Source organism: Battus philenor, unplaced genomic scaffold (assembly GCF_028537555.1).
Source record: "Battus philenor isolate CCGP_79_NKW_IND1 unplaced genomic scaffold, ilBatPhil1.0.hap1 SCAF_15, whole genome shotgun sequence".
Taxonomy (NCBI): Eukaryota; Metazoa; Arthropoda; class Insecta; order Lepidoptera; family Papilionidae; genus Battus; species Battus philenor.
The window spans coordinates 6048309-6063891 of NW_027181677.1; the positions used below are offsets into that span (position 1 = coordinate 6048309).

At 33.5% G+C, this 15583-nt stretch overlaps 1 protein-coding gene across 6 annotated transcripts in view; it reads left to right on the plus strand.

Moving 5' to 3' along the window:
* Pde11 (Phosphodiesterase 11) overlaps positions 1-15583 on the plus strand; it is a 206302-nt gene that overhangs the window by 61664 nt on the left and 129055 nt on the right. For 2 of the 6 annotated variants that reach the window (XM_068762042.1, XM_068762039.1), the window contains one exon: positions 4528-4560. The exons of 2 other annotated variants lie outside the window; for them this stretch is intronic. In XM_068762042.1, coding sequence (XP_068618143.1) covers positions 4528-4560 — 33 coding nt within the window. Of the gene's footprint in view, positions 1-4527; positions 4561-7074; positions 7433-15583 lie in introns of those variants that run through there. 2 more of the 6 variants (XM_068762037.1, XM_068762041.1) reach the window with 1 other exon arrangement.

The following is a 15583-nucleotide window of genomic DNA, read 5'->3' on the forward strand; positions in this document are numbered from 1 at the left end:
TCAGATATTAGAAGTGACAAATTGTAGGCCAGGGAAATAACGGCTAGTGCCTTAAGGTTCCGAAATGGAGACTTCTGATCGGCACGCGTAGTATCGCACGTCCAGCTACAAGGCAGAGGAACGAGTTCTTCAAGGTCGTCGTTCGTAGGTTTCGTATGAAGTTATCTTAGAGCAGAGGACGTGTTACCGCATAAATGGCTGATTAAATGTTCGTGGTGTTACGTAATTACATAACAATTAAAGGAAAAATATGCGTTGCATTTGTAAAGTACAAGTTATTCGTGACAGTTGACTATTCGTCGTGAATTGACAAAGATTACAAAACTTCAAAAACATGAAATATTATATACATATATATCATACGTATATGCAGTGGCGTAGCTAGGGGGTGGCGAGCAGGGCGGCCGTACCAGGCACCACGAGCAGGGGGGGCACCAAAGTTGAAAAAAAATTTTTGATTTTTTTTTTAGAATGATGAATAATGAAATGTTAAAAGAAAAATGGAAACCATAATTTAAAGTAAATAACATAAAAAGAATATCGAATTTTACTATTTTTGTGCTAAAAAAGTTGTTAAAAAATATGAACATTAAAAAAAAGTAAACGGCTACCAATTATAATATACACAGTGTTTAAGCCTTTCATTCGCAAAACACATAAAGTGTTTTTTAAAAGGGCCCTAAATCACAAAAACACATATCTGTGTTTCGAACTAGTCGACACTATTGATTTTGAAAATGTGATCAATGACTTTGCAGGCCAAAAAGCGAGGAATGTTCGTTTTTAAATTTTGCCAATAAATTTTATTAAGATCTAATGTTATTTTATACATATTTATTATTATTTTGAACAAAAAAAAATATATATTAACTACATTCTGTTCTGAATTTTGAAATTATTTAGACTCTTTGGGGGGGGGGGGGGGGGCACCAAGTCTCAATCTGCCCCAGGCCTCAAATACCATAGCTACGCCACTGCGTATATGCTTTCGCTTAGGTTATCGTAGATAAAAATAAAATATAGATGTACGTAACGTCTTATTATTCCAGTCATTACTATACTAGGTTATTATGCGTTTTGAAACAAAACATGTTAATGCTTAATGTTCATTGATTGGGGACAGCAGCAGGATTGGCTAAACCCATTTAGGAGATACCCTTAGAGAATGTTCTAGAATTTATAATTTATTTATTCTAATAGACATACTTTGTGTGTGTATGTAATTTTATATTACTTTAAAAAATAGTTCTGCGAAGTTTCTTATATTTGTTCTTATTAGGTCTAAGAAATTTATGATCCAAATAAGTGGTGGACTCAACTTGACGTCAATAAAAGATGCCATCCATCCAATATTGATTAAAATATTTCAATTTGATTTTGCCATTCTCATACTGGAATTGGATTAAAATGGTATAAAAATATCAATTTAGATTAGATTTTGTAGAGGTCTCTCCGTAGTTCACATTGATTAAAATTTATAACATTATAAATTATGAAATCCCTGTTAATAATAATCCGTTTCTGATAGAGATCGTTAACAAGCTTGGCTCGAATCTCCTCCGCGTATGATCTACTATGTAGCCGCTGCCAACACTTTTCGGACCTGAGCGTATTCCCCGTCCAATGTTCTTGGCAGTAGATTTTTCGCTAGTACTGCAGTAGATAAAAAAGTAAATTTAAACATTATCCTAGGTAGTTGAAGTTTGACCTATATTTAAAACCTAGATTCCTCTGATTTAGCTTCCGTATTGTTGCCAGAAATGAACTAAAGTATATTTTTTTATTTTAGATTTTGGGTAAAGATTTCTTTAATTTCAATTCATGTGATACAAAAACGTTTTTTGATATTGTACGTATTAGAACTGATACCTTCTCATACAGGGTATTTAATAATGAACTTGCGTCTCCTATAGTGTGGCATATTGAGTCATTGTAAAGCAACGCTAAGTTTGTGTGAAAACTAGATGAATGGTATACCAATAGGCGGTAAAAATATCTCCTTATCATTCTAATGCTGTCAGAATGTCTGTCCTAAAACAAGCGAATAATGAACAGCAGCATTGTGGCGTTATGTTGAAGCAATAACTCGATTTAGAAGGAGCATCAGATTTTGAATCAAAGTGACGGTGTTAAACAACGACAACAATAATACGATAATAACTATTGTAAAATCAAAGTCACACATAACCAGATCAAGATCTACAATGAAAAAATTATCCAATAAAGATGCGAAGATTAATATCGAAATGTGAAATCCTTAATATTTTCAGTATTGATTTACGGCACAGAAACATGGGTATCATGGATCAGCAACGCAGTAATGTATACATTCTCCAGAAGCTTGAAAGCAAGCAATGCCTTTGGGCAATGGTTCATTCTCAAATACTTTTAGTCCCCTATGCGAAAGACTGCGTATTTAGGGTGAAAGAAAAGGGTTCAAGATTCAGAGGCCATGTATCAAATCTATATGCGATGGACGCTTTAAGGAGGAATCGACCTTTAACATTGTTTTCGATCACGTGGTCATTGCACTTCTCCTGGAAGTCAACGTTGGAGATTTTATCAGAGTAGAGTATTGCATTGATTCCAAGGATTATACGAGGTTTTCGCAGTGCAGTTTCATATATATCGCTTATAGGATTTTTTACCAAAGGGTATGCCGGTTTCTTGTTGGTAATTTATCCCTCGCACTCATTCGCCAGTCGAGAATCTTATCCGCGTTTCACTAGCTTTAGTGTAATGAAATATCTTCCTTCTTACTTTATTCACACATTTTCATTAATTTAATATTTTGTAGTATTATTAAAACGTACATATTTATCAAATGTGTATGCATCTATATGCTATATTTATAATGATAATCATGTTTTTATTAGTAAGGTGATAACGGGTTTGCGTAAATAATAAATAGTCATAAAGAATAGCTATGAATAAATTTATTAAATGTCAGATTTACTCTTTTCTTTTTACTAGTTTTTGTCATGATTTCTCAGCTTTATACAGGTAATTTTTAATTCATTTTTGTTACTCCTCTAAGCGTCTACTAAATAGGCTTTAGTTAATAAATCAATAAATTCGTAAGTCTATCACGACCGAATAAGGAAATAAAATTAAAACATTTCATTGTAATATTTGACCAAATTTCCTAAAGAAGATAATTGAAACAAAATTGTGTTTGCCATATATTTCCTTTAACTATTACGTAATTTCAGCCCATAGATGCCCACCGCAAGGCATAAGCCGATATAATATATCAAAGATATCTATGGGGATATAATATAATTGCCACGCTTATCAGGCGGGTAGGCGATCGCAGAGTGATATTATGGTACGCATAGGACGGAAACTTGTTTGTCAGCAGTAGCAATTCCATATAATTAATGTTATAAAGTGTGAATTACGTAAGATTGTGTTCCGGGTATCAAACCCGCGACCTATGATCGTAATTCCGAGTTCTCTACCACTGGACTACCATTGCTCAACTACATCGCACAACCTAACCCAGTTTGGAACTAAAGATGTTTTAGAGTAGAAAATAATATTTTAATGTGTTTCATGCGTAGTGATTCCATTCTAAACGGATTTATATGAAAAAGAAGTTGTAGCAATAACATAATAACGTGCAAAATCCATTACAACTAAATGTTTTTAAAATTAAATTATATTTAAATTTAAAATAAATAACAAATACGGTACATTACACAATTGCTCAAAAACGCTATCAATTAAAATAGATTTTTCATAGTTTTTACATACATCTTTTATAGTACTATTTGCGGTCATAAATAAGACGATTCTTTTTAATGTTTACTATGCGTTTATTGCGTTATAACTAATTAGCCATTTAGTTGTACTATTCTTTATGTTATATCAGCGCTTCCTAAGTTAAGATAACTAAATACCTTTTCCTAAAAATATCTTCTCTCTTAAGACCTGTATACAGTCAACCGTTACTTTAAAACATATCTAGTACTGTCTCTAGAGATGCAAGAGTTACCGTAAGAGTCAAATCACGAAATTTTATTATCTTTATTATTTAAATGGATTCTTGAAACAGTTGATTGTATAGTGTTTTCCAATGTTTTGATTTTTGTTTGGGTATATTAAAAAACAAGCCTGTTTATAAACAATTCTTAGAATATATGTTCCATTTCCAATATAACGATTCATAGATCCACTTTTAATAGTAGATGGGTTATCGTCGTTAAAAATATACATAAAATATATATATTTGTAAACGTATGATATACTTCGTCAAATCAATATGCTTAGAAAACCAACGAAGCCCATTTTATACTCGCTTAGGCAAAAGTAAATCTATTCTTCTTTGTTTGAAGAAAGAAAAAACTTTATACGCCCTATTGTGGTAAAACTAGCACGTGTATAACAGCGAACAATGATACTTGCACTAGAATTTTTAGTTTTGTTTTACTTTTATTTTTTTGCATAAAAATGAATGTGTATTTAGGTGTGTAAATATAAAAATAAAGATATATGAAGCTACTCATGTATATATTTCTGTTACAGGTAATTTTCGGGTACGAAAATTAGGGACAACATGTAAGTAATTTCATATTTTGAAATTTATTACAGTTTTTATTTATCAGTGGTAGCCCAGCGATCGAGGACTGATACTTGCGATCGTATGTCGCGGGTTTGTTTCAAGGGATTCATTCTTATATTAATTTACACTTTGTGCATTAATTATGTAGGATTGCCTACTTTCAAACAAGCTTCCAGAGTATGGGCAGTTGCTTCTTTTGTATAGCATGATACCACTCTACAATCGCCATCTCGCCTGCTAAGCGTGGCGATTATGATATCTTTGGGTGAAACCTGTATTCTACGGGTTTAAATGACGAATTATCAGCCCAGAATATATGTTTTGAAACTATCAAATTAAATTAGACATAAGAGTTCTCTTTCGGTTATTTCCTGAAAATGTTTTGCATATTTGAAACAAACATTGTTTCTTTTAAAAATATTGGAAAATATCTACCCACTATATTTTCTTAACGTTCATTTCTCCCGTATAAACGTATATGAGAATGGGGTGTTGCAGCCGTGTCTTTCTATTTCAGACCGTAAAACGATTTCCTATACGAAGGCGAGTGCAAACGTTTGTTTAAAACAGAACTATTTGGTGCACATGTGACTCTTTAATTTTACGAAACGAATTTATAATTTATCCAGAAAATGAATTTTTTTCAGTAGAAACATAATAATAGTCTGACTTTTTACTTAAGTCCTCATTTAACCCTTAATTAGGCGCATTAAGAAAATCACACAATTAGGCGCATGGGGTCTTAAATGACCCCAAAAAAACATTGAGAAAAGAGTATCAAAAAGGAATAAAACTTAATGGATTTCTATAGTAATTAATAAAGTTCTTTAATATACTTAACTTTAAGAAACAAATACTTACTATGACATTATAAATATTAAAAAAAAAACACAAACAGTAAACCTCTCTTTAAACTAATTTTTTTGGCATAGCCGCGATCAACTTAAGAAATAAAGTTTATTCAGCCTCATCAGCGAAATCTTCTGTTCTGCATCCGACGCAGTAAATCCTTGAGTGTTGCTGACAAATAAATTTACGACACTTGAAACATTTTGTTGGCACTTTTTTGTCGTCCTTTCTAGGACATGATGAACAGCGCCCGCGCTTAGCTATCGATTGATAAACCGCCTTGTTCACATTATAAACTTCATGGAGCCGTTTTTTTGTTGTCGCTGATACAGCACGTAGTTGTATGCGACGTTTTTGGTGATCTTCCACAAGTGCCGCAGCTATTTTCTTCAAGAAAATCCGTCTTGAATATGTCAAAGTCTTCCCAATATTCGCTTTGTGTATGACAAATGCGTTGATGCCAGATATGTTTATACTCCAGGTAAATGTAAAATAATATTTTGTGCTCGGGTCCTTACTGCGTTCGATGGTGGTTATTACACCATTTAACTTTCGGGCCATTTCTCTGTGTATGTCGAGATAAAAAATTATTATCTTCCGTTGATACAGGGATGTCTTGGATATGTTCAGACTCCTCAATTTCGCTTTCTGAATTATGAGCACTATCAATGACAGCATCGTTTAAAGTTTCGTCTTGCGAATCTGAACCAGCGATATCTTGCTCTTCATCAAGCACTTCATCCAGCCATTGCAATACTTGTTTGTCGTTAGGCATTTCAATTCAAAAAAAGAAAAAGCATATAAAAAAACTCAAAATACATAAAGAAATCATACCGTATCAAAATATACACATACAAAGATAAATAGTAAACAATATACTAATATGAACACAAAAATAATCACAAAAGTAAAAACTTACCTTCGCCAAAAAATGGAACGTAACTGGGCGCATGGGGTCAGCTCTCTAAAGGATAGCGATGTGTGTGCAAGAGTTAATGTTCTGGATGTGACTAATTTGCATACCCCGGGGGGAGTGAGGAAGCTAGAAAGAGCGTTAGTACGCTCTGAAGACTGTAAGCCAATATTTTTTGAATTTCAAGTGGCCCTGACCCCATGCGCCTAATTAAGGGTTAAGCTTAGTATGCAAAAATCTTAGATTCAAACGCAACCTTAGATAATATTTTTTCTTAAGTAAATAAACAGTAATTTGAGATAACATTAACTGTAAAACTATTCACAATCTACCAGGAAAATTCCTTATGCCAATCTGTTATCGCACTTCGTAACTTTTAACCTGGTCATAGTGTCGATGATGAGGTTAAATGATCCAACTTCGTTGTGATACACCGCCCGTGAATTCGCGTACCAACTAGTCATCGATAAGGTAGTAGCTATCTTCTATATTGCGCCCAACACTTAACCGCATGGCTATATCAGGATGGTGGGGTGTGTTTATAAGTGCAGTTGCATCGCGGTGTTGTGTTTTAAGCTGTTTATCAGTTGGTTGTTGCATGTGTGAGTGGCGCATGTGTAAGTCGTGCGTGTATGCCGCTACATACATGGATGTTGTCGGTGTGTGCGTGCGCGCGCATGTGTGGGTGTTGGTGCGAGGCGCGGCGGAGAGCAGCCAGTCGCCAGTCGAGTTCCGATCGTCGCGAGGCTGCCGCGTTGTCGCCGCGTCGAGCTAAACTCGCGATCCCAACTTTGAGCACTGGAAACTTTTCAACGCAATTTTCGCTTTAATCAGACGCCAGCACTCCCAGTACGCTTCGCATCGAGTCGCGACGTATACCGGCGTCCGCGAGCGACGCTACATGCACCGTTGCGCGTGTCCGACACGCAGTCGGTCTATTTTTGAATATACACTAAACGCTCCGTCGCGAAGTTTTCGAAACGCAACCCGTCAGTGCCGGGTTAACGGCCCCTGTGTGCAACGCCTGCTGCACATCACTTGTGTTTTTGTTGACGGATAACATTTGTGTTGTTAACCTCATCGCTTCAAACCCTAGGACCTTATCTGTAAGTATGACACCGACTAACTTAGATGTGCTGTCCGGAAATTTGTAAAACAAATCGCTGGTTACCAACTTGTTGATTATCCAACACTCTTGTGTTTACCGCATCTGAATTGTAAGTAAATAAGTGGGAATGTGTAAACGAAATTGGACGATAAACCGATGACCGGGTGCACGCGTTGGCCGATCACAAACATAAGAGTTTACATCTACATGTGTACAGACTGTATGTACGCAGTTCGTTCTTTTGTATATATGAACGACCGTTTTATTAGGTGTACCTATCTTTAATATGGCTTAAGTTTTACTGCTCAACGCCGGCGAATCTTTAGGTTTCTTTATCTCGTACTACGTTACGAATTGATCACAAAATGTTTTAACATCTTAAAAGTACACGAATAAATCATTATACGAAATAATTTCTCAGGCTAATGTAAATGCTTTTTTACTACATATATTCCTCGTACAAATGAATGTATAAATAAGATCAGAGTTAAACACTTATAAATATATTTAAATTTAGATGGTTTCGAATACCTTAAAAAAGTTTTAAGGAACTATAAAGCTTTTATAATAATTCTCAATTATTGCTTATGCTGAATGAAGATTTTTTTAAAAGCAATGTTAAATTTAAATAAATTATATAAACACACTAATAAAAAGAATGATTTTAGGTAGTTTCGAAGGGATAAGAATTGAATTACATATTTATCTAGAAATAAGGACACAACTACAGTAGTGTGATACGATTATATTCGATAATTTAGTTTCTAGTAAAGCGGTAATGTGCAAACATTATTGTGTTGCGATATCAAAGGCGCTTTATCTATTGAAATTGTAGGGTTAATGTTAGTTTCATTCCTTGTTATAAACGAGCGTGTTTAACAGAATTATGTGTTAAAAAATTCTGAAGTGCACTATATTGTTGTTCGTAAAACATGTTACTAACTACTAGTGTACTGCTTTACTCGTCTGGAATATTACGAATCGCGATATATCGGTAGTTTTCATTCAGAGAAATTTAAACATTAAACATTTGTAATAAGAAAGTATTCTCGTTCATTAAAAGGTAAAGTTAATATAAAATGAAAAAAAGATAGGTTTTTTTAAAAGCATGTCCTCTGAAACTTATTTCCAATTAATGTTTCTGTTAGAGAGGTCGGAATTAGTGTAATTATTAGCATATTGAATACGTACACAATTTGCCAAGTGTACGAAATATATTGTGTTTAAAATTGTTACTATAGTTTACATTATTAAAAAAATGTCTTGACATTACATATGTCCCTGGCTCACACGGAATTGCACCTCTAATGTATTGGAGACTCTACACCTGTAATGTATTGGAGATGAAAAGATAATACGACTAATAGTTTATATCTTACAAATTTAAAGTATGCACTTTTGTTTTATATGATTAGAATTTAGAAGCAAATCGTAAATCGTAATGATCCTTGTTAAGCAAAATCTTTTATCGACACTAGCATTTATTAATGTTTTAAACTAAATACTTGAATCGGATGAATATGATATAGAAATATATTAATGATACATGGTAATAAGTAAAAGTTCAGATTGGGACAGTCTACTCTTCCTTTGCCACGTAGTTTTGAAGTTCGTGCTGCTGTATGCATAGAGCTAAAATACGACAAAAAGTATTACCAATATGATTAAGTGAATATAAGTGAATATATAATTATTGAATTTACTTTCTGAATATAATATCTGTGGCTGCATTCCAGGTATTGTGAAGTATGAGTATAAAAATGGAGATCCTGAAAACAAAAAATAATTTTAATATTCGTTAAATATAAATTTTTAAAGGAATGTATATACAAATTAAGAAACTTTGAATATAAAGAATATCTAATTTGTGGTTTTTCTCATGATAATCATAACATTATTTTAGCCATTAGACGTCTTCTGTTGTACAAAAGCTTTCTTCATATATTTACCATATGACTGCTTGAAAGGAGGCTGCATTTAGCGTCTTTCGATGACTTCCTGTCGTCCTTAGGTCATCTGGCTTTCTATAGGTGCACATCCATATACTTCTCTTGCCAGTCTGTGTTCTCCGTTCCAGAACCTTAAGGTTTCATATGCCACCGTTTCTGTGTGTTATGTGGCCTCAGTCACCTTCGTTTTTATACGGATCTTTTTATTCCTTGTTTCTTTTGGGTAATACAAATAAATTTATACATTCTTTAAAAGATAATATTTAGTCGCAAGTGTAAGTACAGCGTAAATTAAGAGTTTATAATTAAACCTAGAGTTTACGTGTCTTGTGTGGTAAAGGTTTACAATTATTCTTTGTTTGTCAATAATTTCAATGCAGCAGTACATTTGACTTTATATGTATATGTACGCTTTTATGTACGAGACGGTGTTTCAGTATAGGTTACATGTCAGACATTACGCAGATAGCAAAAATGGTTGATAAAGAAACTATTTGCATTCATACACAGCAAAGACCATAGGTTTTGGATTGCTTGTTTAGTTTATTCGGTTATTGAATTTTGTTGTTTAATCAAATTGTTATAATTATTACTATGGTTACTTGGTGTTTATAAAGTATTAATAAGAAAATTCTGCCTGTTTTTGAAAATGTATAATGTACTTGAGACAGTCGATTCACCTACGTATGTAATCCGACAAAATAATCAAGATCAGTCGATTCTGCTTTCTGGAACGACGTGCTAGTCAAAAACCCGGTTTTTATTTAAGGAAAAAAAATGTTTTATGTCTTAAAGTGTTCCCAGTATATTTCTTCATAGTTTTCATCAATCACCTTTAACCCTTCTTTGCATGATTTTTACTATTTTTTTAAAATAAATCAGGGTGATGTAATTAATGCTCTAGATTAAAGGAAAAATATTTAAAAAAATCCTAGTGTGAATAAAAATATGTATTATGTAAAAAACAATATGATGGAAATTTACATCATCATGCAGTTTCACATATTTAGCCCGGTACTAAATAAATAAAAAAAGTTGTTTACTTAGTCTTCTTTTTTTTAGTGATAATTCAAAAAATAATAATTATTTTATTTGCACGAAATTGTAGAATAGCCTTTACATTTGGGAAATTTGCACCGGGGTGACCCTCCTACTTTTGGTCAATGTTCAGCACCATCTTTTCTTATGTCTTTTGGAGGTGGTGGAGCTGGAGAACCTTTTCTTTTTTTGATTGTAATTCTTCTTCTAGTACACTGGTACCAGGACGCCCTCTTTTAGCTGCTTTGGTGGTTCCTTTGTTGCATATCACAAAGGACAATTCATTTCTGAATTGGCCCATTGTATGCAGACTCTTTTTAGGTTCATCACTTTCTTGAGCATTTTTTTTATAAACAATCCAAGAGTTTATAATAGCAAGATCAAATAGATGAAAAAAATACGCAAATACCACTTTTTAGACCCCATTTTTATATGATTTCTGCCCAAAAAGCTATCCATGTGATCTACTCCTCCCATATGTTTATTGTATTCTTGGACAATAAACGGACAAGTAATATCAGTATGTATACCAGTATGATCTTGTGCTAGGAAATTTGATTACTGGCATGTATAATAATATACCAAAGAACTTATACAAATCATATTCTGTAAATGATATAGATGAACTGTGATTACTCTGTTTTTTATATAAATTTGTCTCCTTTAGTAATGTTTTGAAAAAATCTTCAGTGATAAAATGGTGAAAACATTGATATGGAGTTTCTAGGTGTGATAGACCACCTGAAGCAGCAGAACTCCCCAAGAAAGTAATTTTATCTGTGTCACACACCAGATTCCTTTTTTTCCAAATCAAGTTTCTTTTGTCAAATGGAAAACTGGATGAAGACTGCAAATTAGATGAATTTGATGTGTTAGGGGGTTCTTGATCGTCTGGTTTTACAAGAGGAGGTTCAACGTCAGCAGTTTCATCCACATCGTCATCATCATTCTCCTCCTGCAACACTTATAATTTCATCAGCATCGTGGTTTTCATTATCGGAATCTTGGTCATTAAGGCCATCTTCTGAGAGCCAATCGCCTTATAACTTACAAAGATAATCTGCAATATCTCTTTAATTCAATTTTCCCCAAAAAACAACATAAAATAAATATTTACAAAAAAAAAATTCCCATACATTACAAGTGAAGTTACTGCATAGTGATGTAAATTTCTATCACAACGTTTTGAGAAATTCATTTATAGTGTTTTGATACAAATTGTACATAAAATAACAAAAACATGAAAACAAACCTTTTTTCCACTCATTTTCATTTTTTATTGTACTTTATATCTCCATTTATTTCCATAAAACAATTTAAAATCTCGCTCGTTTCTTCCAGTCTCAACAAACAGCAGAATTACAAGTTCTAGGTCTGGTAATTCACAGTGACCTTTGCTATTTTTCAACAACCGCGTTTTGTTGTACGCAATAGTCGTTAAAAAAGTTGCGAGCAACAACAAATTTACGTTACAAGGGTTTTGAGTATCTTTTTTTGTTGACTAAATGTTATGATGGAAATTTCCATCACCATGCAAAGAAGGGTTAAACAAGAAATGATCAGTTAAATTTGATGTTTCATTTTTTAATTTAATATTTTCTTTCTTTCTGGTCTCTTAGTTTTTTTCCAATTGATGTGAAAATCGCAAATGTCGCTTCAATTTTACCGTTGAGCGGACATTTCATTGTGATCACAAATCGCGGGCGCCCATTTTGAAAGAGCGGTTGCATTGATAGAAATCTTATTTATTTGCTATTTTACTAGTTTGTCCGAAGTGGTAGTAGTAATATTAGCCAGGCACCCGACCAAGCCGAAGTTTGACCTTCTCGGGCCCCTCTTGTATATCCAAAATGACATATGGGTATTATCGACAAGTGACAGCCCAAGTACTTTCTTGGGAGCTTTTAAGACTAGTTACTCCATGGAGCGTTCACCGAAGCCATGTGTGAGCTTTACGGATTCATAATCTGGTAAAATGTATGTGGCGGCACGAGACAAGATTCCCCGGGGAACCCTCAAGCTTCGCTATTTTAAAAGAGGTCTTAGCCTAGGCGCCCTGTCACCTCAACCTCACGGAATTTGCAAAGTGGCATTGCAGATTACATGGGCCGCAATGACAGTCCGGTCAAAAAAACGTTGTCCCTGCGATGTTAACGCCCTCTTTTATAAACCATATCACATTAACATTCAAGCGTACCCTCGTTTAACCACGTAATTGATTGCAAACAATCGCATACACGATTACACAAACTAGTTATAAACGCAGTAGATGGGTTGCTGGAAATAATTGCATAGACTAAATAACAGACAACGGGCACTTCTGAGAATTTTTGTTTATCGAGTAAGCATTATTAATTATCGTATAAACATCCGACACGCCCTGTCTGACAATAACAATTTAGTTAATTCTAAAAAGTTCCGGCAAATCGCAGCCCAACAAAGTTCTACTTTTGACTCACAAATGGAGTCCCCAAAACCGACCTTTGGGTCTCCAAACCAAAATACCTTACAAATCGGCTCTCAGAGTATCAAACCTTAATTTACTTAAACATATTTAATTGATGAAAAATTTGTGTGTTTTCAAACCGAAATCTCTCTGTCTTGTAATTTAAAGGCAACACGCTTACGTAATATTGTTTCGCGGAAACTATTGCCATCCGGTTCGTAATGCCTCTTCCGACAAAAGAAAACTACCCATCTCCTACGCTATCTCCAAAAAAGATTTTTGTATTCTTTGGCTTATTTCAAAAAGAACTAATTTAATTGATTAGAAATAATAAAAAATTAAATACAATATAATATCCGTGACAGATGGATGTATAAGGAAATGGATATTGGAATATTTAACCTCATCCAATTCTAATATATCTGCATAAAATGATACTTCTTTCCCAGCTGTGCGCGGAGAAAGATCAAGTCATTAGTATTGAAAAATGACAATAGTGTTATAATTTGAAATGTTTTAATCTGTCTTCTTTTAACACTAGAAATATAACGCTTCAAATCGTTTTTTCATCAGATGCAGACATTTTTTCTGATGTACCTCGCATTTAACATCATTACAACTCTACAACATTCACGGCGGGAATTAGGCCTCTTGAATAGAGAACCTTTTGATTTCGCATTTAAATACAAAATTATATTCAATTTTTTCACCCGTTGTATTTATCATTAAAACAGTAAATGTTTTATATTTAACCACATGTAACTTAATTAGAGTCCTCCATAATTTCGATTACAGGCTCCTCTACCTCTGAGGTCAGTCGTCGACCGTGCCTCGCAAAATGTTCATGTCTACAACTGTCACAGTTTTAATTATGAATGTTTTAAAACTGGTAACATTCAGTGCAGACTTTCTCCTCGGAAGTGTTGCTATATATAACATTTAAAAGAGCTCAAGTTAAAGTTGGAAGAGAATAAATATACTTCTCCATATCTCTAAATTTAGCACAAGAATAAAAATCTCACTTGGCGCAAACCCGCCCCGCTACCTAATAACAGCGACTCTATCTATCTTCATTTTATGTCCAGTTGATTTTGAACAAAGCAAAATTTTGTTTTTATTTCAAATGTCATCTTCAAAGAAAATTCACTTTATACGGTAGTATGTTATTTTTTTTGTTTATTTTACCCTCTGAAAATTATCATGATGGTTCCAAAAGCAATTTTTTTATTTCAATCTGGTGTGACTTGTTGTGTTTCTTCCCACCGACAAATTATTGCGAATGGTGTTAGTGCTCACAGCCTATGCGGCTTTTATAGCTTCATCGCAATAGAGTTCGTTAAACATGATTAGTCTGCAAACTTACCAAAAATCAAAAACTGGACTGTTAGATTGTCCACCAGATTGTCTACAATATTCAATACAGAATGCAACATAATTTACGTCTGTGAATTATTATTAAGTTACTATCTGTATTTATTGTTTAAATTTTCATTTGGAACAAACTTCCCTGTTGATAACTTATGCCATATGTATTAACCGCTGTTTAGAAATAAATTCCGTGACGTTAATTAATTTGTTATGTCGCTATCATAGCATGTTTATACAGTTTAATCTAAACTATTCCATCCTAACCCCGAGTGTAGTAATTCGCGGTCTATCAACATTTTGTATTGCATTCACATTACGCACACACGGACTGAAAACGATGTACGTCGTCGTGTGATATGTCTCCGGACACTACATACCCTGCCTCCCTACGAGGTCAACGTGGTCAGAGATATTGTGCAGCTTTTGTATGAATGAACTGTCATACGAGCCATCGGAAGTAATATAATAATAAAATATTACATTACATCTACAAACGGTTTTTTTTGTTTGTTTGCGTTATCTAATACTATTTATTCTATAGTCTTTATAAATTATTTATTTTGAATAAAGTCTTGCGTAATGTTTCAATTTTTTTTTTGGATAACAACACAAAAATATATGTTCACGCTTTACAATGAATAAAAAACTTGTTACAGCCAGCATTAAACATCCATTAATTGTACGCCTTATCTTTTATTTTGGCATTTTTACAATGTTTGTTCACGTTATCTCGACTGCTTCCAAACGCTAGAGTAGCGTACTGACTCTGTGGGTGTATCGTATTTTGTTGCGACTCCTATAACGCCTTTTGTACGTATTTTTACATTAAATAAACAAATATATGATAAACCTACGTTTTAGGTATAATTGTATAAAACATAGTATTCTATAGATTAGCTTTATGTATCTAATGATTATGCATAAAGAGTAATTTTTTTAACAACAAATTGTTTCGGTTAAATTCGGAAGTAAATGGTCCTAAAGACAACTGATTGGACACATAAGTTTATTATTCGATGACTGCGTTCGAAAGTCGTTCAAAAAGATTAGATTACGATTACATTTTTTTTATAATAAAACGTCATTTAAACTCTACTTAGTGTAGAATAGCATCTAATGTAATATTGGTGTTTTGGCGTTTTTCCTCAAAGGAAAGTCTATGTAGATATAAAATCCACGGTTAAGAGGTAGCTTAACCGTGTTGTCCTATTTGTTTTAACGGAAAAAATTATCAGGCATACTGTCTTTACAATTCATTCAACATATATACATAAAATTTTGTTTACGTACAAGACTTTAATCGGACGTTAAATTAAAAATCCTCTTTTTCTCTTTAAATACAAGAGTT